Raw genomic sequence first — 26764 nt, 5'->3', positions numbered from 1 at the left:
AGTATATAGTTCACTAATTGATGCACTTTCACTATGAGAATTCTGTTTGTGCTTTTAGGTTTCTTCCTCTGGCCTTACTGTGTGCTCTGCCTGTTCATGTTATTTTCCTGTTTTTCATTATGTACAAGTTTTTTTGTATATACTTTTTTTTTTTTGTGGCTGAACAATTTTCTCTATTTCCAGAGCTGTTGTTATAAATATGAATTTGTTTGGAGGTGACCGCCTCTTTGAACACAAAGCTGGAGCAGTCATATGTCGAAGGCTGTGAATTTTGAAATCACAGCATATCCATATTATCCTCTCAATTATAGTCTTTTTTTTATAAACCTGACTTTTGATTTTGATTTTCTGTGAATGTCAAATAAAAGATCTATACTTTCTTGTGTTGCTTTGCCTGGAAGAGGTGCGGAGACGCTCGCATGGCTGAGGTCACAGCTCTGACTCTGAGGACACCTGTGCTGAAAATGTCAAAGCCTTTTGACAAAACTCAAACAGGAAACTCGTTCCGAAGTGACTCTGCTCCGCAGCTCAGCAGTTTCATCAGCAGACTCGTTGGTTTCCATGTTGCTCTGAAGTAATGAAAGGATACATGATTGGATGGTGCAGAGCTTAGTCATCAATCCTGCCAGTGATCACTGGCTGGGTAATTACTTCAACAGGGGGTCAAGTGTGTCGGACACAGGAGGTGAAGGACAGAATTCATCTCACAGCATAACATTTTATGACCTAAAACCCTGAAATGTAAACACATGAAATCAGACACTTATCCCTCATGTGCACAGCAAGAAAATCAGCCTACTAATCTCTTGTGATGTAAACCTAATAAAAGTGACCATACAGTATTTTTTTCACTGTTGTCAGGCCAGACGAAACATCATGACTCTCCCATAAAAAATAAAACTTGAAATACATGGGCAGATAAAAACTCTGTTTGTCACAGCAGACACTGTAAACCAGACACAAAATAACTGCACCACATGAACATTGACTGGAAATGTCAGTTCAACACAACTATTTTTAATCACACAACAAAATCATTTGTTTTTTGAGCATTTGATTCTATGTCATATAAACAGTGAGTTCATGTTATATGCAACAATAATTACCAGGTTGCTGAATCTTTGTTTTTATGTTTATTAAAAACAAACAAAATGATGTGTCATAACTGTCATAACTCTCATTTTATATACAAACATTATATATTAGAATTTTTAAAGTCAAATTTGAGTCAGTTTGAAGTTGAAAACAAACACAGCTGCTGATTGTGTGTGTCAACACAGTCCAGTCATCAAATCCTTTTGTTCCTTCATGTCTGATTTTAAATTCACAAGACAAAGGCCGGCAGTGTAAATCTTCTGAAAGTGGACGTGTCAGATGAGCTAAACACATGTACACTGTTCACTTTCTTCTGCCTCTTTGAGTACATCATGCTGTAATTTATCACAGTTACAATCACAGCTTAAGTGCTTGTCTGCACTAATAAACCACTTCACCTCTGACCCTCCCATCAGCAAGATGACGTCACTTCAGCTGTGGATCAGTCACTGGCAGGAAGCAAGTCCTGGAATTCAATCAGTTCCTCCTCAACTAAATTACATTTATTTTGAAAACATCATGAAGTGCACACTTCCTCTTCTGCATTGCAGTGGACTAAGATCATGATAAATGAACAATAATGAGACCTTGAAGTCGAATTTGTTCTTTCGGTTTTCATATTCTTTCCATCCAGCCTGCTCATGTTGAACCCACGGAGAGATAGGAAGAGCAAACGAGAGTCCAGTGATGGTAGTCAGGTGTTAACAGCTCCTGTTGGCTTGAACTGCAGCAGCACGCCAGACAGGACGGCTAGCTCTGCTGAGTCACACGAGGCTCGTCTCCAGGTCACGGCTGCTGTGTCCTGTGAAGAAGAAAACCACTGCTGACAACACACACACACACACACACACACACACACACACACACACTGAGCAGTGATGAGAGTGACCTGGCTCAAACACATCATTGTTTTCCCCGTCTTCCTCTTATATGTAATTTAGAAGAAATACTAGTTAATATGGATGATCATTATAACAATATGCTGTATCAAATACAAACTGATATTTGTTTAAGTTTGTTTAAAAGCCAGTTCTGCTACATTTAAGGTGCCTCCACATACGTAAGGAAAACCAGGTGATGTGTGTGTTGCTCTGCTGTTTGCACTGTTTGTCATATAAAAAAAAAAAACATCCTGCAGCCACAGAAAAAAACAAACAAACTTAGATTTAGTCGAGTCATTTATATTAAAACCTATATCAGACAACATCTTCCAAACTTAACTTTCACTTTCCCATTTATTTACATATGGGTCATTTAAATAAAATCAGTGGTATTCATACTGAAATGATTGCAAACTTTTGAAACTGTTCCTTCAAGTTAAATAAACCTTTATGGGCAAATACACTTTTATTGCACTCATTTCCATGGTAACATAAAGCATTAGAAATTATATCAATTTGTTCCAGGTTTCACTTTGTGGGACATTTTAAGAAGTTTCCAGCTCTCCAGCTGCTACATTCGATCCAGACACACATGAAAGGAAAAGGTCACAACTGCTCCAGTCTTCTTTAGAACAGCAGTCAGGTCCTCATATTAATACGTTAGCAGGTTCTGTCTCTGTGTGTAATCTTCTTCATGGTCAGACTGGACATGAAGAGGTCCCTTCTTAATGTGTTGTCAATAGAAGTGATGGAGACAAAATCCAAATGTGTAAAAATGTATTCATAAGTTTATGTAAAGTTCATAGGTTTCATCAGTAAGGTGGACAAATCAGGTGAGTATGTCCCGAAGCTGCAGGCTTTTCAGTGTAAACTTGTCCCTTTGTGTACACTGAGCAAAAATATTTATGCAACTATTTTGTTTTTTGCTCCCATTTTTCACACAAAAGGCTTCCAGCTTTCTTTCAAATGTGTTTAAACCCACGTTAGTGAGCATTTCTCCTCTGTCAAGATCATCCATCCATCTGACAGGTGTGTCATATCAAGACGCTGACTGCACATCATTACTGCACAGGTGTGCCCGGGGCTGGTCACGAGAAAAGGCCACAGTAAAATGTCAAATTTCATTTTGAAAAAAAAAGTTATTTATTTGGCACTGTATTTGTGGAACAGAAAAAAAAAAGTGTGACCACCATTTGCCTCATGCAGTGCGTCACATCTCCTTTGTACAGAGTAGATCAGGTTGTTGACTGTCGGCCCGCTCCTCTTCAGTGGCTGTGTGAAGTTGCTGGCTGGTGGCAGGAAGTGGGACACGATGTCGTACACACAGATCCAGAGCATCCCAATCACGCTCAGTGGGAGACACGTCTGGTGACTGTGCAGGACGTGCGAGAACTGGGATGATTTAAGCTCCCAGGAATTGTGTACATCATGCTGCAACACGAGGCCTGACAGCTTCAGTATACACGGATGTGAGTATTGTTTTACAACAGAAGTGAAGCTGTCCTTCAAAATATTCTATTATTGAAACTATACATTTTAAGAATTTCCAGAGATGTGTGCTGCTCAAATGCTTTCTGATATTTTTAAAGTTTTAAAGACTAATATTAAATATTACTAATATTAAAACTATTTCATTTTGGTTTTGCTTTCCAGAGCATCAATAATCTTTCACACACACCTGCAAGCTGCCCATAGGATCACAGCAGAGTACGGACACAATAACACAAACACCTCCCAGCATTAAACAATCTTCAAGAATCACAATGGAGGTGAATCATCACCGAATCTAAAATGAAAAAAGACTGTATTTAATGCAGGGCTGCTGGATTCAACTGCACCTGATCATGTTTTTGTGTCCCAGCTGCAGTGGAGTGTCCAGCTCATGTATGTGCAGAATATTTTTAATTGCATTTTAACTGTGTTTCACTTTGTATGTGATTCGTCTCAGAAACAAAACGGATCTAAAAAAAAACATTATCATTATAAAAATAACAGAATTGTGCGTGACAGGAACTTAACACCATAACCATCAATGCTGAAATACTGACAGCATTTTGAGCAGTTTGGAGGGTGAAGTTTAACAGTATCCGACACATACAAAAAGAGAAAAACCCACTAAAAATAACTAGAGTGAACAATCTGGGAGGTTTGTTTCCAACATGCTGTGTATCTAAAAGGACAAATTCACTGGTTGTAACTGTTTATTAAACAGGACGTATGACTGATTCTGCTCCTTGTTGTACTGTGAAGTATTTTGGAAGTTTGGAAGACTTCACAAACACTCTCCATCTTCCCAAACTGTAATAATAATGGATAAACACGAGAAAGGTCAGTGGATTTCGAGGGCTGAGGAGAAGGCCAAGCTGTCTGCCGTGCTGTGAAGGGCTGAATGTATTTCTACGAGTATATTTCCTGCTGTAATTTACAGAATCCGGCGACTTATACAGAAAGTGGATGTTGGAGAAAGCCACAGAGGTTTGTTTTGTAAAAGCAGAAATGTTCCAGATGTAAAATTCAGAGCAGCACTCGGCTGATGTCAGCCTGGCATTTCTAGTGAAAAGTTCAGAGCAGGATGACACCTCACGACCTGCTGCGGTGTCTGTTTCTGCTCATGTCCACACAATGACGACACCCACACTGGAATAAATGCATAGTTTATTATATCATAACAATAGATTCTCAAGGCTACATTGTAAATAAAACAGTCTAATAGATTTGGGGACAGTAGAATAAATTATGAACAGGAAGTGAGGTGAACAAACTGTGTCATCAAGAAGAGGTACAAACGTGACATTGCATTGAATATTTTACGCTCATTCTGTGAGGCGGTGCAAGACAAAAGTTGCTCTAAAAAGGTAAAATTTCTGCAACTACTGAGAGTATAGTGAGTGATCGCCTTGCATTTCATACAGCTACGAGCTACCAGAGATCACACATTTAGGCTACTTCTGCTACAGTACAGTATCGCTTTAAATTCCTCTAGATACCTGAATAAAAACAGCATCCAGCTGTGAACGAAAGAAAAGTCAGTCATTCCTCTGTAGGCATATTTTAAAAAGAAATCTCCATTAGTGCAGAACAGTGGATCACAGAGTGAAGTCCTTCAGGGGACCTTGAAGGGGGGTCTGAGGGGGGTGCATTCGGATCAGATCGTTGACAGTGTCTCTGAGGATTTGAGGGGTTAACATGATTCATTTGGGGGTTCAAGAGTTCTTCAGTGGTTGCAGGGTGGTTTCCTAAAGCGTGTTCTGGGAATCTCTGAGGATGCTCCACAAGGTTCAGGTGGGATTCAGGGATTATAAGGATCCTTGAGGGGGGTCTTGAGTGTATGAAGGTCCTTGTGCGGTTTCCAGGAGACACTGTCTGGGTTTCAAAGGTTCTCAAGGTGGCAGAAATGATATATTTGAAAAGCACTGGGAAGCATGGATGGATTACTGAGCCGGCCTCCTGGGCACAAAGATGCTAAAAATACAAACGTCCACATCACATGTTATTCTCCTGATCAAAGTATTTTGTATTATACCATTTGTTTTTGTTGATTTCTTCTTTCATATTAAAACTACTGTTAATACTGTCAGAAACTAAACAATATTCAATTAACAGTCAAATCAAACAGAGGAAAGCAGCAAATCCCGACATGTGACGACCTTGAACCAATGTTTGCTTGATAAGCGACTTGGGCATTTTTGAATCCACTATCAAAACTGCTTTTAGAGGCCATAGTAACATTCGTCAGCTCTGCTTTAAGAAAACAGAGCCGTCATCTCAGGCCGTCTGTGATGGTTTCCTATGTGCTGTAGTATTTAGTGAAGTATCTGTACAGCAGTGTCAGTGTGGATCTGACAGCTCCTCATCATCTCCAACATCAACTAAACACCGAAGTTCAGCAGCACTTGAAAAGTTTTGATTCTGGTTCATCTTCAAACATTTCAGGGAGTCTTTAACATGTCTGTGTCTCCAGGCTCATAATCCACCCATCAGTTAGGGGATGTTTGTACTGTTTGACTTTCAGAAGCGCCACCATTTTATCCCCCACACAGTGAAACATCCCAAACACTGAATCAGGAACCAAAAAAAACAACAAAAAAAAAACATCCTTAATGCAGATCTGTAAGACGGACTCTTATTGGTCAGGAGAACCCCTGTTGGTTTGAGTTGTGAGACAATAAAATACTAACAACATGAAACCCCTCTCAGCTATGTGTGTTTAAGTAAAGCAGGAGAAAAAAAAACCCAACAATAACCCCCCCCCCCCACCTGCATCCTGCATGCGGAACACTGATGCATCCCGGCAGCACTTGCCTCCTCTGTCCTCCTTCAGGTCCTCAGTTAGCATCCCAAACTCTGGATGCAGTCATGTCTCTCTGTGCACCTTCCCCCTCCCATCCGTCACCGCTGCAGCCTCCTGTTAGGTGTGTGCCGACACCTACATGATATGTGTAGATGTGTGCGTGCGTGCGAGGGTGCGTGCTATATAGTCATCCAAACCTCGGCGCGCCGTCGGTGCGGTTCTGCGCCTCGGTGCAGGTGCTGTTGTACTGTAGGTCAGGTGTCCAGAAAAACACATAGTAAATCACCAGGATGAACGCGGCCACGGACACGCAGAGGAAATAGGCAATCGCCATCGCCACTTTCACCCAAATCTTAGTTGACATGTTGGCGTGCTTGGCCCGCAGCTCGCCGGGATAGCTTGGCCTCCGCTTCATGTCCCCGTTCAGCTTCTCTGCGGTCACGGTGACTTGCCTGCTGGCCGCTTTCATCTTGGTTTGAGCGCTGAAACCGTTTCCAACGATTTTTCCTCCGCTGACTGTTGTGTGTTCATTTGAGTCCGGACAGCAGAGCCAGCAGCCCCCCCCCTCTCCTCTCCTCTCCTCTCCTCCGGTCCAGGTAAAGGATGCAGTCTGAACCGCAGAGCAGCTGCTCGGGTGCCGCCTCCGCCGCCGCCCCTGGTGTTGTGTCTGCGGGACGGTGGAGCTCACTGACCCCTCTAAGTCCTCTGAGCGCACCGGGCAAACTGAACTCAAGGAGGCTTTCCGTGGCATCAGCTGGATGGGACCGTTGTCAAGTTAACCTGGGTAAAAGAAGCCGTTTCCGGTTAAACATCTCAAAATAAAACAAACTGTCGCTGCAAAAAATGTGCAAACAAAAGTAGGGCACTGGATTCTAACTCGTTAAGACCAGTATAATAGTATTACAAACAAATAAACTCTGCATCAAATCACAGATAGGAGGGAACAGGTAAGCATGAAAAAACTGAGATGTGGATGAATGACTTTATTAGTAGGCCTATTTAGCTCCATTCACTTTCAAACTAATAAAGTTAAACACAATAATATCCAGCAGGCTATTTACAGTGTTTACACACCACAGGAGGGTGATCACAGGTTTCTGCAACTTGATACTTTACAGCCTTTGACATGGCAGATTTATGGAAAGGGTAACTTGTTTAACCCAGAACAGACAAGTAAAATGATTATTTCAAGAATTTCCCCAATGGAAATCAAATCAAAAAGACGTTTAATTTAAATTCATTTAAACATCCTTAATGTTTTTTAATCACCTTATTCTCATTTTAATGTCAGTGTTAGCATATTTTCAAAGGCATTCACAAATAATTCACTCTCTTAAAACTTGTAAATCATTTTAGGTGTCTGCCAAGCAAGCTAAAATTCCTTCACATTTCGCGTTGTATTGCCTTAAACTGCTTTTATACTACATGTTACTGAGATGAAAGCACAATGTTAAAGGCCTGCGGGACTATAATTTTAATGATGGAAAACAATTCACTCTTATTCTGAAGGAGCACTCACCGCGTTTCCGGCGCCGCTCAGCGTGTCTGTGTCGGACTTGACGCAGCTCCGGACGAGGAGGGGCTGAAAGTACGCAACACCCGACGATTGGGTCATAGTTTGAGGGAAACGTCCCGCAGCAGAAGATGGGAGAGATGCAGTGATCGTCCACAAAAGATCAACGCCTCTGATTCTCTCATGCAAGTTCTGCAGCCGGTCGTCTCAGCCCATAAAAGAGACATCAGAACACCCCCCCCCCCAAAAAAAAAAAAAAACACACACACGAATCACAAGCCGCAGCCATAAAATACAGGCTGTGCATTGAGTGGGGATTTCTAACGCTCATTATGTGCTGTGGACGGGAGATGAAAAGAAGAACTATGGGCCATTCTTCTTCCTGTCCTGCAGCGGCCAAGGTCACAATGATGCTGAAGACAAGATTCAAGCACAACGCAGCACTGTGGCCATTCAGTGTGTGCATGAAGCAGAATGGTTTTTATGCTCCTGCTGGTGAGCAGGACATAAATTCATGTGTCTGTGTGTGGTGGATGAACAGAGGGGCAGCGGGTTAGCAGCACACACACTTCAGTGGATGTAATCATCCGCAGTTTGATCAAATATTATGAGCATCCAATCTTTAATCCGACATGGATTCAGTCTGCAGCTCTGAACATCATCATCTACAGAAAAAATAAAAACACACGTCATCAGAGAAAAACATTTATTGGCTAAATGAGAAAAACAAAAATTGAAAGCAACAGTGTGCTTTACATTTCATGTGGGTCACGTTGTGGAAAGCTGTACGAACATCTGGAGTCTGTCTGCCTGATGTGTGAGCTGATGGGGACATTTATCTCATCCATGGCTTCGACAACATTAAAAAGCTACAGTTTCAGATTCATGCCTGTCCTGATCATTTTTTGAAAACAGCTGCACACCACTCCCTAAAACGCAAACCTTGTTAGTCGTCACAGCGATTTCATGTATCAAACAGGAAGACGTTGTAGATATGGGTGTACATTGAAATATCTACGGCCTTAAATACAATCTGTCATCGAAGCTCAGAAAAATAAACATCCATATGCAAAACCAAAAAAGAGGAAACATAAAAACAATATTTTTTTCATAGCTCACAGGCTACATTTTGCACAAACACCCAGCTGTGGAATGTTTATTTAAAAACTGTACATATTGCAGTTCCTTTCACTTCAAATGCATCGCTTTTATTCCTCTGATAGAGAACACAAAACATTAAAGCGTCCCACTTAGCCCTGTGTCTTCAAACGCCACAGGTGAGCCGCTACAACTAACATGATTCAAAGGCCGAGCCGTTTGCAGAAAACAAAGCACAAACTCCAAAACAAACCAAACTGAAGCCCTTGGTCTGCTGAGGTATGAGTGGAGGGTTTCATCTCAAAGCTGTCTATTAAAACAAAACACTGCAGCCCAAAAATTCCTTATGCAAGGAGTAACTCATGTTAGTGCACCTTAGACAATTTCATCCAAATAGACTGTTATTATGGCTGTTTGAAAACATGAATTTTTAATGTAAAACCAATAACTCACTAATATCTCGTTGAGAAGGTTGTTTTCATTAAAGCATTTTGGGATGAAACCCTTGATTTAAAAAAAACAAACTGTCTATTTAAAGAGGCAGTGTGTCATCTAAGGAGAGAGGGGAAATCTTACCAGACGGATGTGACAGATTCCCCTGTAGAACTGGCCTCCGATGATTCACAACCCACCAGTCTCAAAATGAAAGCAAAGACTGAGTCAGTGAAACTATAATATGTTTTCTGATTATGACACAGAACCACATCATTAACAACAGCAAATGCACCCACTGCTTAAAGTACATGATTGGTATTTTTGAGATGAGGGAATAAGTGTGAAGACGTCACATGATGCCCTTAAGCGAGACACCTGATCCTACGAGTTAATCCGGGTGAGAGCATCAGCCAAAAATGACAAAAGTCATCAAAGTTTTTCCTCAAACAGCGAGTCGGTCACTCTGATCCACACCTGAGCGACAGCATCACTGAAGCCAGTTACTCTGCAACACACACAGCAGGCCTGTACAGCTGGCTCTCATGTACAACATACAGTGAATGACACTCAGAGCATCATACTACCTGCAGTGAAGCTCATGTAAACAGTGTGAAGGATCCTTGTTTTTGAAAGCTGTTTGTTACGATATTTTTAGAAATATTTTCTCTGATGATGATCATTAAAAAAAAAAAAAAAAAAAAAAGTGTCAGGGGTCTGATAGGAGAAACAAAAGTATTTGCATGTACAATCTTACAAACGGAGTAATTAAAATCCACAAAATAAAACCAAAGAGCCGGGCAGACTGGAGGGTGGAGACCCATCACTACATTATAAAGATTAATGGATCTGAGATCAGTGCGATGGAAAAGTCACAGAGGATTTAACGTTAGAGCAACTGTTTAAAATAAACAGTGTGTAAATAATGTCTGAATAAAAGCTGACTCAAGATGATAGTAAGAGTTTAGTGGCTGAGGGTTAACCAGTGTTGTTCTGCAGGAAGATTAACAGTCTGATCCTTTATATTCATTTGCACATGTAACTCACACTAACGGTCTCGCCAGTCTCTAATCCAACACTGGAGCTTGTGTGATAGTGAATTAACCATCAGGCAACACTAGCTACGCCATTTATGTTCAAGGGGAATTCCATCGATTTTACACATTAAATTTGGTTTTCAGGGTCTGGGGGAGCACAAGTGCATATGTGAAAGTGATAGTATGAAGCCTTTAGTGTTTCCAGAGGGAGCTGTGTCTGCCTAAGAAATGCCCTCAAGTGATGTCACTTGAGTCTGAGAACTAGAAGTTTGAAAATAAAAATAAATCTGTAGGTGTGGAGGTAGACAGAAGTGAGACCTCTGTAGCCCACTCCTCATCTCTGCTGCAGAGTAGACACACGAGCATATCACACTCAAATCTCTGTCCATACTGGCAGCGGTTGAGTTGCATTGTGGGTAATGTACCAGGTTTTGAATGCAAGAATTGAAAAGATAGTATCTGATATCTCTCGCTGATTTTTAATCCTTTTTAAAAAGAAACTGTGCATCATGAGTGTCATGTCAGAATCGGTGGAGTTCTCCTAATCATATACCTGGTAGCAGCTGTACAAAGGCTGGTTAACTCATCACACATTGAGGTTCACAAGCTGCAGTGAGAAGTCTAGTGAGAAGAGCTAAAACCAACACAGACATTAACCTGTTTTGTTCCTGAGGCAGTCGAGCACAAGACAAACAAACACTGTGTCTACAATGATGTGGACCTCTAAAATGATGAGACTTATCACCTATCTAACACTCCTCATAGCTCAGCGATGGGTCAACTGACTCCAGCTGCCAGACTCAATGGGGTCAATTCATAAACACAAAATCTCAGAGGGGAAACTGAGCTCGCTGCTTCAGCAGCGAGGCTCTGAGTACATGTCACCTCAGTCTCCAATCCTCCCGTGACAACATGTCTACACAAGTGGTCTTCTGCACAAACTGTGAGAACAAAACATGAAGCTTTTCAGTGTTGAAAACCAGTGACTGGTGGACATTTTACTCCTGATGTCTTCATATTTAACAGAGTGAGACAACAGATAGCGACTGCTCAGAGGTGATCGGACCCATTGATCCAGAAGAATTAAAACAGCTCAGAGACAGAGCGCTGAAAAGATGTCTGTCCATGGCGGCGGTGCACAGTCCCTCCTCCTCCCCCTCCTCCTCCTCCTCATGACAGTTTAAGTCATTATTTTTCTTTTTTGATTTAGATGCGTGATGGCCACTCCAGTGATGAGTAGTGTGATGCTCCTCAGACGTCTCCTCTTCCTTTCATCCCTCCATCCTCCTCAGAAGTGAGTCTGTTTGTTCCCAGCAGCTTCAGCCTGTTGATACAAACACAGGGAGGAAGTGGTGGTGCTGGGGGGTCACACATGCTGGAACAGGAACGTGTGTGTGTGTGTGTGTGTGTGTGTGTGTGTGTGTGTGTGTGTGTGTGTGGGGTAATGTGTCACTGAGCTTCATGCTTTTATCGAAAGCAGATCACAGTACCATAAGTGTGCACATTTTTATAGCAAACAGCCCCAGGGGAGAATCTTTCCTGTGACAGCATTACTGCCATCACTCTGCTCATTCAGCCACTCTGAGATAATCACATGAATACTGAATCACACAGCTGCAGAAAAACCGTTCACAGACCAACTGTGTATCAACATGTCCTGATCTTTATGTCACAAACTTGCATTTTCATGATCCTACATCCTCAACACAACATGTTCTTGTCTAAAAAAAAATGTAAATGATGTAAATATACAGTAAGAAGATATATGTGATATAAAATAAAAAGAATTTGAAAAGATGAATCACATAATCAATAAACTGACGGCAGTTTTCATACCACATGGTGAATTGTTTAAGTCACCCATCGTGCAAAAAAAAAAGGCAAATATTTGTTGCTTCTCGTTTCTCAAATGTGAGGATTTGCTGCTTTTTTCAGTTATATGTCAAATCCTGAAATTTGTGGGATTTGAACAGCTGGTCAGACAAAATAACACGCCACCTTCGGGGATCGAGGGGCATTTTTCAGCAATTCTTGACATAAAGGAAAAGTTCACACAAAGACTGGAGACAGGGAGTAAACAGCAAGCCTGGCTCTGTCCAAAGGTATCACTCCACCTACCAGCACCTGATATCTTGTTGGTTCAATCTGTACAAACACTAAGAAACAGTCTGGCACATACTGCTCTGTAAAATAGTGATTTATTGTTTTTACCACTTAAAGGTCCCATATTGTATAAAGATTTCTATGTCTTTTCTGATTATAAAGCAGGTCTAGGTTCTATATTAATACTGTAAAAGTCCACAGAGAAATGCACACAGCCTGTATTCAGAAACTGAGCCTTAAAAAGCGTCCTCTCTTCTGATTGGCTGATTGACCTGTTGTAACTAGAGCTCCAGAGAGAAGCCTGAGAGAAGGGATGTGAAACTACACTGAGATGGTTTTTGGTTCTTAAAACTACAAATATGTCTTCTTATGGATCAACCCTTCAACTTAAACACAGGAGAAGAGGAAAATAAGGAGCTCTCAACAAACTTGTTGTAAGGTCTTAATTATTAAGCTTTACATGAGCCGGTAGGTGGACAGACCCAGGCCGGCCGTTTATACCTCCAGTCTTTGTGCTAAGCTAGGTTAGCTGGTTGTCGACGGTAGCTTCATATTCACCATACAGACATGAGGTTGGTCTCATCGAGTGCTAACACCAGAAAGTGAATAGGCGCAATTTCCCAAAATATCAAAGCTTTAAATGTCTAAAAGATTAATTCATAAAAACAGTTATTCCTGGATTGATCAATAATGAACATAATGATTTGTTGCAACCCTAAATTTGTCACCTGTATGTAGAAAACTACTCAAAGTGAAAAATGCTGGGTACTTTTAAAACAGTTGATCTTCTAAGATCGACTCAAGTGAAAGAAGACCTTTAAAAGCTGCTGAAAGTTAGTGGAGGATCATCAGTTTTTCTTTGATACATACTGCACATCTCCCTATGCTCATGTCCTCTGAGTTTGCACAGCACTGACTCAAAGATCACTGGAACAGATATAGTGGTTTTTAATGGGGGTGTTTGCTGGTACTTGATTACGTCATTCATCTCCATCCACTGTGGAGCCTCAGAAACATCACAAGATTTAATTCAATCAGACTTCAAACGGTATCTGTTCTATCTGCACTGTCATCTGTCCAGCAGGCTGCAGCTCATTTCCTCTGAAAAGCCTTTTAAAAACTTAATTGTGCCTCTAATTTCCCTGGTTTCCTGATCTCCACCCTGACACCAACACACACAGTAACACTGCCACGCACTTCCATCAGCAGAACTGTGCGTTTGTGTCCATGCACATGAACACACACAATGCCCACATGAGCTCATCTGACTTCTGCTGTTTATCACAAATGAGTCATCAGGACAAGTGTAAATGCAATCAGTGTGTCTTTTTACACCAAAGAATAAAAAGGAGCAAACAGTAATCTTTCCTTACAGTTATAATGGTTGTGTCCATCTCACCTTTCATCTTATATTAAACATCAACAATTAAAAATGTAAAGATTATCAACATGTTTCAGCCACAAGTCTTTGATAGAGAGAGTGAGTAAACAGATTGACTACATGTACAGTAAATGTACAGGAACCAGCTGCCTCAGCTGGACACAATTTGTTGGAGTAAGAGCCACATAGATCAGCAACTTATTATTCTTTTTATTATCTGATAAAAATCTGATGATTATTTTTGGCCCATCTCCCAATGCGACGTCTTAAAATGTCTGTTTTGCCCTGTTTCAGCTCTACTTGCAAAACAAAACAACAACATACCAACTTTTTTTCTACTGTGTTTCTTTTTACATCCTCTCTCTCATTGTAACAACAGGTCAGTGAGCCAATCAGAAGAGAGGAGGCTCTCTTCTGAATGATTCTCTGTGGACTGAGGCTTTGATACTTTCAGAGTATTAATAAAGAACCTACACCTGCTTTATAATCAAACAACACATGGACATCTACTTTTATACTATATGGGACCTTTAAAGTGCGAGGAAACTAATTTAGTCCTCTTTTGGTTTTTGGATTCTTACAAACTTGGATTTTGCACAATGGAAAGTCTGAGAACAAGTTGATTCAGAAATATTTGCTTTTTAAAACTTAGCTATTAGCCAAAGTAATTACACCACAAACTAAGTGTATGTGAGGAGAGCAGCTAATGACGGGACTTCCTCTAGTCTGTGGTTTTTCCACTTAGTTCACTATGAAACCAAAGTGTGCAGAAAGAAACAGACCGACAGGGAGATTAGGTGGTGATGTATCTCAGTGATGAGAGGAGAGCACTGATTCTAACCAGGGTGAGTGATTTCTATTCCCACTGATGGCTCCCTTGCTGAATATGCACACTATTGATTCATGGTACCATGAGATGCTTTGGATCCAAGTACTCACCAAGTGGCAATCTCATGTGGCATTATTATAAGAAGTGCTTGTTTTTGATTGAATCTGCTGCTGCATCAACCTCAGAAACAATAATGGCTTTTTATGGGTTTTTCACTAAATGAAGAACAACTTGACAAACAACACAGTCCATTATGTATTTCATCAGGGGAGATGAAACAGTCATGTTCAAACATACAGGTAAAACAATGACAGACACACTTTAAGCCAACATAGCCATTAACACGATCAGTGAAGCCATGCAGAGAAACCAGGTGAGGTCAAGTTCTCCCTGGAAGGTCATGGACCTGCCAATCAGAAGCTGAACAGGAAGCAGACAGAAGGTTGCATTCATGGCAAAAAGGAACTGTCAGATCACACTGCCACATCATAGCCCAAAGTCAAAATCTTCTCTAGATTTTCTTCATATTTAACGTACAAGTTTTTGCTTTCTGATCCAAAATAAAGACCAAACAGGTTAGTAAAATATCATTTATGTGCAGATCATTTAGGAATCAGACCCAGGAGTGTCCAGCCATGCTGGCAGCTCAGTGAGTCTGTATTTAGGCACAGTGGGGCTTGGAGCTATGTGCTCACATTAACATACTAACAATGACTATGCTAGCATGTTAATATTTATGAGATTTACCATGTTAACCATGTTAACATTTGCTAATTAACATGCTAACATTGCCAACATGATGATGGTGGCAGAGGGAGATTCAGGGGCGTCAACAAAGTTTTCAGAACACATGGTCTGGGCATGTCTGAATAAAATCCAGCAAGTAGATGTTGATATATTTCACTGTGAAGTCAAACCTTTAACTTGCTGGTGGCACATGAAAAGTCATGGAATCACAGAAGTATCCTAATATACTAGTATAGTAGAATTAATTCTCTTGGGACTTTGAATATCTGTAGCAAATTTCATGGCAATCTTTCTAATAGTTGTCATGAAAATTTACACTGAATTACAAATGTCAGAAAAGTCAGAGGATCACCAAACCAGCAGTGTTCAACCTCTGGGGGGCATGAATGTCTGAACCAAATTTCATGTCAATCCATTAAATAATTGTTGAAATATGTAAGCCTGGACCAACATGGTGAACCGACTGACAGTGAGTGTTCTCCTATAAAGCCAAACAGCTGGCGTGGCTAATAGCAAAACATCTACAGAGCAGAGAGAAGAGCCTCTGTTCAATCAAGTCCTCATTTGGCTCTGCTCAGATACTTGATGTCATCCATGTTGGCTGAGGCTTCACTCTCTCAATCTGTGTACCGTCTAAAATCCAGATTTTTTCAGCACATTCAACTGTGAGTTTTGCCAACTAGCATATTCATGTGCAGCAAATCAATAAAGGGCATTATGGCTAGCGATGGCCTGGATACTGGAGCATATTATTATACATATTAATCAGTAGCATCTATGTGTGTAAAACCTTTGATAGACAATGATGCAGCAAAGTAGCTCTGACCTATATTAAAAACACATTGTAGTAATTTCAGTTTTACAGGAAACACCTGGCTCCCAAGATGCCATGAATGTACAGAAAACAAGATACACACAGCACAAGGTCACATTTCACTTTGATTCCTCTTTTTCCCTCTCCTCAGCAGAGACAAACTCGTTATGTAATTAACAAACTTGCATTAACACCAGGAGAAGTGAAGGAGAGAGAACGAGAGGCTGTACACATCAAGGTATGGTAATGCAGGCAGCATCCCATGCAAAGCGGCAAGCATTTTCATCACAGCCACAAGAGGAAGGGAACAAAAGGGAAAAGGTTTTACATGTAGAGGAAGATGAAAACGGGAGGAGGAGGAACAGGGGCAGTATACACAACACATTACAATAGGTGGAGTTAGTACTTTCAGTCCATCACAGGAGGAAGAGGAGGAGGAGGAAGACAGTCAAGAGGAGTGTCACACAAGAGATGGGGTCCTGATTGGTTGGAGGAGGCAGTGACGACATGACAGGCTCGTGTCAGATCCAAAAACCAGGCAAAATGCTGTGCTTGGTGTGTGTGAGGGTATAAATATATCTTTGGGTTTGTCATGCCACCAAACAGCTCCCACCGTTATTTATTTATATGTGGAATGAACAAAAAGAGCAGAGCGAGGGAGAGAGCCGCACCATGGAGAACAAAGATGAGGATATCAAACCAACACATTCACCAAAAAAAAGAAAAAAAAAAAAAAAGAAAAAAAGAAAACGCAAAGTGAAGCATGAGAGAACGTTAGAAAGCTGCAGGGGATTTCTTACAGTACGTCACTGTCTCAAAGTTACTGATAAGAACCGCACCTGAGGACGTCTGCTCTGAGGACTCCACTGGTTCTGCTGTCAGGGCAGCGTTGGTCTCAGCTGGCGCCGTGTCGCCATCTTTATCTCCTGCTGTGTCGTCATCTTTCCCTCCTGCTGGTTCAGAGAAGCTCTGATCAGCCTCCAGGACGGCGGGAGAGGGATCAGTGTCCAGTGTTTCTGCTGCCAGAGAGATAAATAACAGTGATCTAACTCAACGGATCTCTTCAATAAGTTTTATTGTCCAAAAACACTTGACTATTCAAAATTAAATAAATGTGTATGTTCATAAATTGATTCCGTTTAATTTCCAGGGATGGTCATGATGGTCTGTTAATCCACCGCTTTGGCCCAGACTCAACAACTACTGGATGGATTGCCATGACATTTTATGCAGACATTCATGATCCTCAGAGGATGAATCCTACTGAGTTTCATGATCCTCTGACTTTTCCCTCTTGCACCATCATGAGGATTACAGTTTTGGCTTTTACTGAAATATCTCAACTACTTTGTCATTGGTGTAAAATTTGGACAACACATTCATGTCCCCCCACAGGATGAGCTCTAATAACTTTATTGATCCCTTTATTTTTCAACTGGTGCCACCATCAGGTTAAAATTTTAATTGTCCAATATTCTGGTTTATGACCTCATACCTGCAAAACTGTCTTCAATATCCACTCTCTTTTAGCTCTGTGTTTGGTCTAGACCAACTCCTGAGGGGAATATCTGTCTCTTTAGCAGTTAAATGTTCCAATGTGTTCACCAGCTGCTCTCTAACTGTGTCTGTCTGCTGTTTGATGCTGAGCAGGTGTGGCCTGATCAGCCTGGTGTGGCCAAAAACAACACAATGAGCAGTGAGATGAACCTAAACAGATAAACAATGAGCTGCGACTGACTATAAAGCTCTGTGAAGCCGAGGGGAGCAGCTCATTCAGCTGATACTTCTCTGTAGGTTCATCACGACAAGCAACACCTTTCACAGTGTCACGCTGCTAAATCGGCCCTAGTCTCCTTCTTGTTTTGGTTGTTTTTTGAGGTTTTTCTATTACCTTGTGAAGGAGCAGCAGGTGTGTCCTCGTCCATCGTCACAGCAGCCTCAGTGACCTCAGAGGGGGCTGGGACAGAAATATCAGAGAGGGTGTCGTCAGATGGCAGTGCAGCGGGAGAGTCTGTGGGGATGGGCTCTGGTGCTGCCACGGTCTCCGGTGCTGCCACCGGCTCTGGTGCTGACACGGGCTCCGGTGCTGCCACGGTCTCCGGTGCTGCCACCGGCTCCGGTGCTGACACGGGCTCCGGTTCTGCCACGGTCTCCGGTGCTGCCACCGTCTCCGGTGCTGACACGGGCTCCGGTGTTGCCACGGGCTCCAGTGCTGCCACCGGCTCCGGTGCTGCCACGGTCTCCGGTGCTGCCACCGGCTCCGGTGCTGACACGGGCTCCGGTGTTGCCACGGGCTCCGGTGCTGCCACGGGCTCCGGTGCTGCCACGGTCTCCGGTGCTGCCACCGGCTCCAGTGCTGACACGGTCTCCGTTGTTGCCACGGGCTCTGGTGCTGCCACCGGCTCCATTGTTGCCATGGTCTCCGTTGTTGACACGGTCTCCGTTGTTGCCACGGGCTCCGGTGCTGCCATGGGCTCCGGTGCTGCCACGGGCTCCGGTGCTGACACTATCGGAGGCTGCTGGGGTTTAGCCTCTTCTGGAGGACAGGAAAAAGAGAAAGAGGAGATAAGACACAGGGAGAGTCGAGCAGACATGAGACAAGACAAAAATCGAAGGGACACAATGGTACACACAATACACAGCAGTCTCACAATAGTACTGTAATAACTTCATATTATGGCTCAGGTGTGAGTTAGGTATCTTACCTGTATCCTCCTTTTTCTGTGGCTCAGCAGGTTCTTTGGAGCTGGCAGCTTTGCTCTCTGTCTGCTCCTCCTGCTGCTGCTGCTGCTGCTGCTTCTCCTCCTCCTGGGCCTTCTTCTGGGGGGGGCTGGCCTCAGCACTCGGAGGTTTCAGGGGGCTCTCGCCCCCCATGCTGCTCCGGGGCGACAGCATCTCCATCTCCTCCCCCCAATCTGACACAGGCTGGTGGCCATCCAGTGGGGAGAAGGGGCTGATGGGCTTGCCTCCCTCTGGTGACTCCTGAGCGGTTGCTGGGGGAGGGATGCGGACCTTCGGCCTGGGAGTCCGCTGCTCTTTGGGGCTTCCTGTCGATGTAGATCGAGAACGAGGTTTGGGAGACGCAGGGGAATTGTCTTTGCTCTTGGCTGGTTTTTTCTCTTTCCCAGTGTCTTTCTTCTCGTCGCCCCTGGAGTCGTGTTCCGAGTTGCTCCCTTCCTCCACCGCTTCCTCGGCGTCTTCTCCATCACTGGCATCCTCCCATTCGTCGTCGTCTTCCTCTCCGTCTCCATTCTTCTCCTCCACCTGAGAAAAGATGGAAAGAGGGGATTACTGGGAAAGCAACTGCAAAGAGTTTGCAAACTTAAAACTGTGATAACTGATTTTGTTTGTGTTAAGTAGAAACAAGCAGTTGATAAGAGGAACCAAACAGCAGAGGCAATATTCACTCTCCTTTAGGTTTGGTCTCCACCTATTCCTGAGGAAAATATCTAACTCTGTAGCAGCTGATTGCGCCACTATATGTTCACCAGCTAGTCGCCAATGTTGCCTGTCCACCGTTTGTGGCTCTAAAAAAAAATCAGTGTTGTTGAGACTGAGGCAAAACAGTAGAGACACAGGGCAGGAAGACCAAAACAATGAGCTGAAAGACAACTCCATTGATTCTCCTATTGTGTTGTAAAATGTTGATCATAGCTGTTGTATTTGTGTCTTAAAGCTACTGTTCTGAAATGTTGGTTGGTTGTTTCTTTGAGTAAGCACTTTGTGTGTATTTAGTAACTTTTGTCTTTTCTCAGGTTTTCAGCCAGACAGAGACAGTAAAGAAAACACATCCAACATGAACTGGTCCAGTTTAGTCTCCGGCTGCCTCCATCTTTTCTACATTAATGTTACTTTTCTTGCATTATTAATCCAGATGAAGCTCCTCTACCTTCTGTGCTGTGGGAGGTTTGGGTTTTTCTTCCTCTGTATCCTTCTTTTTTGTCTTCTCCTCCGCCTTTGTCTTGTCCTCCTTTTCCTTCTCCTCCTCTTCTTTCTCTCCTTCCCAGCGGTTGTCATGCATGCTGTCAGAGGCATCCGGATATGAAACATGACATTATGTTTTCATAACAATATAAAATAAACCCCATTGATTTAAAGCGCCGTTAAACCAATCCATCAACTGAAAGAGGACAACTTCAACCTGTACCATGTGAATGACATCATGATTTGTTTTTATAGACGGAAGAATAAATAATAGAAGAAAAATGCCAAATCAATAACTGATCTATAATCTTGAAAAGAATGATTAGTTGCATTATTAACAACACGACTGTACTTTTCCTGTAAGGTTGGGCAGCCATCTTTAAAGGTGATAACCACAAAAACACCTTCAGCATCCTGCGACAGGTCGAGGACAGACTGTGATGCCCAAGTCACATTTACCTGTAGCTCTGTTTCTGTCCTCGGCCCTTCCCTCTGCCTCGGTCCCCTCGGGGCCCCTGGCTCCTTCCCTGGGACAGGAAGTCACCAAACGTCGGAACTTTAGGCGGCCGCTTAGTGTCATCTGGAAGAGATGTTAATGGTGAGTGTAAAGTTGTTTTGCAATACTTGATCTAAAGGCAGGGTGAATCAGAGAGGAGAGGGACAGAAGGACGACAGAGGAGGTGATGGACGTGTGTTTATCATTGTCACAGCTGCTGCTCAAAAAGACCCAGGACATTTACCTCACAGCAAGTGATGCGTAAAAGTCGTTTTTTAAAAAAGGCATGAATCAAAATTCATGATCCAGATGGGGCATACAGTGTGTCAATATTATGAAACAATACAATCAACACATAATCGCAATTTTTAAGAAAAAGGTTCACATTTATGAGCCTTAAGAACCATGAAGAGCTTTCCTCTTTTTTGGGGGATAAAAATCTTTATATATATATATATATATGTTAATGTACAATAAATGTATGTCATATTAACCACATTGTGAGTTAATTCTGGACTGAATAACTATTTTAAAGAAATTTAAACGGGTCTTTAGTGGAAACAAAATCAGTTTACCGTTGCTTGGTCTGTTTCTCCCCTTCCTGCTGCTGCAGTCTGAAAGTCAATACCTTACGTAACAACAGAGTCAAGACTTGTGTGACAGCAGCAGTCCTGCAGTGACAAACTGCTGCAGAGTCCATCTGAACTCTGAGACAAGGTCAGACGTCAGTCTGCTACTCTGTGGGCGACTGATGGACGCGGGTGGGAGGGAAAGAGACAGTCTTACAGATTTTGATGCCTCGTGTCTCTTTGTTGCATGTGAAAGTGGAAGAGGAAGACTGGCCTCCATAATACTGTGTGTAACATACAGAAAACGCATATTTTATTACAATAATGTCTTCAAGTGGAGGGCAGCAGTTATACTGACAGGTGTTTCTATTATTTTGACCACACCATTTATATCAGTGAATATGGGCTAGAAACAGAAACACCTCTCTGTATAATGTAATACAGCTCAACAGCACCACACACTGCTTCCTCCGAAATGACCGTACAGTTGAATCAACACCTTTCTTTAAAAAAAACAAAAAACAAAATGAAAATGAAGGTTATAAACTTGATGGAGGCAGAGTTTATTACAGGCCTGTTGCATTAGACTGGTTTAGTTTTAGCCTGGTGTATCCAATACACTGAGTGTATAAGTGATATAATAAATGTTTAAGCAAAAATATGCGTTATTTTATTTTAGTCACAATCTGTGTATTACAACAGGAAAGACCACGTTACCTCTCCTATTTCATCATGAGGAAAAAAAGAGACAGAGGATGGAACGAGAGAGGAATAATGAGGATAATGCTGGAAGAAGAGACGCTAGTGTGGAATGGATGTCAGAGTAGCTGGGTTTCCTTCGCAGATGTTTTTTTTAGGAAAGTTGACAAAACACAGTTGCAGATGGTCTGTGTTTCCATTGAGGGATATTATGCAAATCGAGCTGCGTTTTCTCTTCTTGTGATAACGTGACGATGAATTTCCATCAGTCTGTCCCTCGGTTGTAACTGGCTCCCTGGGGCCTGATACGGCGGGCGCCACGGTTTGAATGCGGAAAAAAAAGTGTTTCCATTTCACTTTTGCAAAATATTACTTTGTTGAATAGTCCACATCGTGCAAGCGCATACATTTTTTCATGTGTCTCTGTTACTCATTTTTAAGTTTGCAATTTCAAATTCAGCATGAAGCAGGTTAACAGAAACGCATCTAAAATGAACAAGAGGTAACCTAAAATAAAAAGCTGTAAAAGAGAAAGAAGTCGAATTCAGCCAATTATAGGGAAAAATTATAGAAGGAAGAGAAGCAGAGCAAAAATCATAGAGGTGTGAAGGAATGAGAAAACAGTCAAAATTATGAAAAAATGTGGATGAAACAAGAACAGAAGATGGAGGAATGAAGAGAGAGAAGGTCAGAGACCAAAAGCTCCGACAGGGGAGAGGATGCAGGGAGGGAGGTGGATAAGAGCTGAAAGGGAAGGACGTGATAAAAAAAAGGTCAGAAAGAGAAAGCTACAAGCACAAAAGAGATGAAGGGATCAGTGCGGAGAAAAGAAAAAACTGAGAGGATGAAGATGAGGAGATTGAACAGAGCAGCCCGGGGCTGTGAAGAGGACACTCAAGTCATTCCAGAAATTAGAAATGGTAAAGACAAAGACACACACACACACACACACACACACACACACACACACAATGTGGAGACAGCCAAAGCAAATGCAGGCTTAAATTTGGGGCAGGTTTAATGCCATAACCTCTAAAATACACTCCAGATCTAGACACACACAGAGATGGAGGAAACCAGGACTGAACAGCAGTTGGAATTCATTCTCAGCTTTTGTTTGAACCTTCTCACAGTTCACAGTTCAGCCTGGAGGATCTGGTACACTGCACATGTGATCTGAGGAGAAGGCCATACAAACACTAAGAACTATTTAAAAACACTGTTCATCATCCTGAGGTGGGTGTGTGTGCAGTCAGAAGCGTCTGAAGTGTTGCCAGCCTCAAGGAAAGATTCACAAATCCTTACAGATGTTCACCCAGTTCCAAAGCAAAGCCCTGACATGGACTGTGGCTCAGGTTAAATCTCCCTTTTCACAGTCTGTTCACCTGCAAGTGCTCGCTGACTGATTTTAGTCATACAAAAAAAATCTACATATGGTCTGTGTGGCTTAATGAACAGAGAAAAGTCCAAATCCAGGATATTTGCAGGTTTTGTAAAGCGACGTTTAAGATTGTGTAAGAGCTTTAAAGATCATTATGTCGCTTTATTATAAAAACAAACACAAAATGGGAATAATATAAACATCAGGTACAACTGTGTTTAGTACACCACTCTGATGCAAATTAATAGAGACCATGTCATATGCAATGTGCTAATGTAATTGCTTGATTTAAAAAATGAAATCTTTAAGATGTTATTTTCTTATTCACGTTGGTGTTTCAGTTGCAGATACTTGGATACACAGGTGCAAACTACAGTTAAATAAGAAGTAAATTAAGTTGATGATTACAATCATTACAAGGGCTGCTTTGTCGGGGGGGTGAGTCAGGTTTGTGAGTTAAGGGTGAGCTTGGGTTTGGTTGCAGTTGTTGTGCTTCAGACAGACACACAAATGGAACAAAAACACACACAAAGTAATCTCAGTCCCATGCTGTGGTCTAACCTGAGGCCCTGCCCCGAGGCTCTGCACGAGAGTTACGCCCCCGGGCTGCAGAGAGGACACACACACAAACACACAGACACACACACACCTTGTCCATGAAAGAAAGCAAAGACATCATAACCATGTAAACATCATTTGTTACTGAGCAAAAACTCATTATCCCTGGAGAGGACAATGCATGCGAGACACCGAGGTGAGGGGTAATCTGTCTCACCACTTGTACAACTCACAATTTTCCCTCTTCCAACTCACACACTTGTTTTCCTTTAACTCAGAATGTTGAAATCATAATCATTATTCTAATTATTAAACTTTCTACACAGAACTGTCACTGTTCACTTTCATGCTGCACTTAATAAAACTACAGTTTAAACAACACTCACATTAAATGCACACACCTTAAAGAGATAATGTGTATCGTATGTGGAAATGATGAAGCCGCCCTTCAAGATAATACATGTTCCTGAGGTCCAGACTGTGATGCAGTTGTTTTATGATTGTTTAGCTCTTTATGTTTTAGCATGGAACAACATTTTATACCATCTGGTGTTTCATGAAAATATTCACTGCATACATTTGCACTTCAAGCACCAACCATCCAGTAGAAAAGAGGAGCAGCATTAAAGATGCAGAGCCACTCAGACTGAGTTTGGCTTGTTTTGCTGTGGGACTGGGATTACAGGTCCCACACTAAATTATTTGGATGACTGACTGAAATTACCAACATGCATGAGTTGAATTATGTCATAAAGCTCATCAGGGTTGTAACTGTCTTTTACAAAGTAACTACAATTAACTGCCTTGCAGTTTTATGCCTTCGCAAGTCATGTTGCTGGAAACAAGGTCGTTCCTGAGTCACAGTGTTGAATTAAGAATAGTGTTTTTGCAGAACATTATGATGTCACAGTGAAGTTGACCTTTGACCTTTTGGATATTAAACATCCTCGCATCTTAATTTTATCCAATTAGACATTTTCCTAAAATTTTGACCTTCGACCACCAAAATCTACTCAGTTCATCCTTGAGTTCAAGTGAACATCTGTCCCAAATTTGAAGAAATCCTCTCAAGGCGTCACTGAGATAATGCGTTCACCCGAAAATAAAGAATTACATAAAAATGAATTATTTGGTGACTTTTTTGCTGCAGGTCAGAATAAGATTAATTAATTCAAAAAACTAAATTGGCTTTGCTCTTGTCATGGGCAGCTATCATTTTTGATATCTAATAGACTAACTGATTAATCAGAAAAATAATCAATATAACAATTAAAAGTGAAAAATTGTTATTTATAAACCTCCTTTATTCAAGTGGTTGTTAGTGAACATCTGTTTTTAATACGTTGTACAGATGTTTTGGCCAGTTTAAGTTGGTCGGGACTCGGGGCTGATGTTGTTTTTACTTTACTTCACTGAGGGACAGAGTCCGTCAGCACATATAAAGAAACACTGTGTCCTTGTGAAGCTTCTCTCAGATCAGCACGACCTCGTCTTCAGAGGTTGATTTGGACTCCAGGGAAATACAGCGAGTATTTACATAACAAGCTTAATCAACTTCCATTTACATAACAGCTTTAATTAGCTGAAGGAGGGAGATGGTGTTGTGTCCTGTGATGTGTGTTCGGTGTGTATGATGTGTGTGTGTGTGGGTGTGTGACGACATGTTGGAGTGACATCAGGTCAGACAGGAGACATGGGATGGAGGTGGATTGAGGGTCTGCTGCTGCCCTAGTCTTGCCAGCTGTTTTGTAACCACAGCAACAGCACGTTAGTGGTGTGTGTGTGTGTGTGTGTGTGTGTGTGTGTGTGTGTGTGTGTGTGTGTGTGTGTGCGCAAAGACTTGCCTCTCCTGCTGCCCTGCTCGGACGTGATGCCCTCTGCAGCCACATATGGGTCCTCCTTGAACCTGTGAAAACAGCCGCAGGGTTACACACACACACACACACACAAAATATCAGTGTCCTTCTCCTCACGGCACTCTGTCTTCATCTTTATCCCAACTGACAAGCACTCAAACACTTTCTATCCCCCTCACCTCCTCTGTCCTCTGTCTGTGTGTGACGAGGATGAGGACCTATACCGCTCTCCCCGAGTTCAGCATTTTAACATCACACAACTACTTCTGCTATTTTTCATGTGAAGAAGCAAGTGCATCTCTATGAGTGTCAATCAGGAAAGACTTTCTGACAATGTGCACAGTTATCCCCATTTTATCATTTTTATCATTTTAAATGATCCCGACCCCCCACTACCCTCCCACCCCCTGTAATCACCTTTAGTTTCTGACATGGTCAGACAAAGCACGAGCATGTGCACGAAACCTCAAGAACCGACCCTCGGGCCACTTTTTGGTTTCGTAACCTTTGAGTCGCATGAGGTTTTATTTCACTGTTTATTTTCATATAAGGAATCTAGTGCTCAGAAAAATAAGAAGGGAGCTGTCAAATGCAAAAGAGTGAGAGACCTTGAAATTCTCTGTATGTGCTCAAATACAGGCACTCGGCTGCATGAAGAAAAGGTCAGATCAGTCTCTATTGCAACACCTTTCAAGCTTGGTGCTCTTCCTCAGGCAGCATTACAGAAATCTAGTCAAAAATAAACAAGTAAATAAATTTTAAAAACCCCTCCCCTTCTCACATGTTCTCAGTCTTCTGTGCGTCCCACTCTCGTCTCCACTGGCCTGTGGCGTTGCGATGGCGCGCCAGTCTCTCCTCGTCAATCTGCTCACGCTCCTTCTTCCAGCGCAGGTACTCTGCTCTCTCCCGGCCGGTCATGGACATGGTCATGTCCACAGAGCCTTTCGGACCAGGCCTTCGACTCTACAGAGACGGGGAGGGGTTATAATGATAGAAATGAATAATGTTACACAAGGAAGTACAAAAATGCAAAAAAAAAAAAAAAAAAACCACCCCCAAA

The 26764-nt window shown here is 42.2% G+C and overlaps 1 protein-coding gene and 1 long non-coding RNA gene across 6 annotated transcripts in view; both read right to left on the bottom strand.

Annotated features, from left to right (window-relative positions):
• Window positions 1-4614: 4614 nt before the first annotated feature.
• On the bottom strand, window positions 4615-8030 carry LOC147818297 (uncharacterized). Its single transcript, XR_015438113.1, has 2 exons — window positions 7787-8030; window positions 4615-7047 (listed from the first exon to the last, which is right to left on the bottom strand). It is a non-coding gene; the product is annotated as an uncharacterized LOC147818297 (long non-coding RNA).
• A 442-nt stretch (window positions 8031-8472) lies between these two features.
• Window positions 8473-26764, bottom strand: part of ccdc9 (coiled-coil domain containing 9) — a 26964-nt gene continuing 8672 nt past the window's right edge. For 3 of the 5 annotated variants that reach the window (XM_087177813.1, XM_087177815.1, XM_087177816.1), the window contains 9 exons: window positions 26486-26667; window positions 25693-25754; window positions 23852-23896; window positions 20605-20725; window positions 20111-20243; window positions 18927-19485; window positions 18113-18757; window positions 17061-17240; window positions 8473-11671 (listed from right to left, as the gene is read on the bottom strand). In XM_087177813.1, the coding sequence (XP_087033939.1) occupies window positions 11667-11671; window positions 17061-17240; window positions 18113-18757; window positions 18927-19485; window positions 20111-20243; window positions 20605-20725; window positions 23852-23896; window positions 25693-25754; window positions 26486-26667 (1932 nt within the window). In that variant the 3' untranslated portion in view covers window positions 8473-11666. The remainder of the gene's footprint in view (window positions 11672-17060; window positions 17241-18112; window positions 18758-18926; window positions 19486-20110; window positions 20244-20604; window positions 20726-23851; window positions 23897-25692; window positions 25755-26485; window positions 26668-26764) is intronic. The other 2 variants (XM_087177814.1, XM_023420769.2) reach the window with 2 other exon arrangements.

This window comes from Seriola lalandi, unplaced genomic scaffold (genome assembly GCF_002814215.2).
Source record: "Seriola lalandi dorsalis isolate HSWRI2012SDOR001 ecotype SW California unplaced genomic scaffold, Sedor1 jcf7180002054657, whole genome shotgun sequence".
Lineage (NCBI taxonomy): Eukaryota > Metazoa > Chordata > Actinopteri > Carangiformes > Carangidae > Seriola > Seriola lalandi.
Note: the sequence above shows the minus strand (reverse complement) of the source record. Positions and strands in the feature narration are given on the sequence as shown.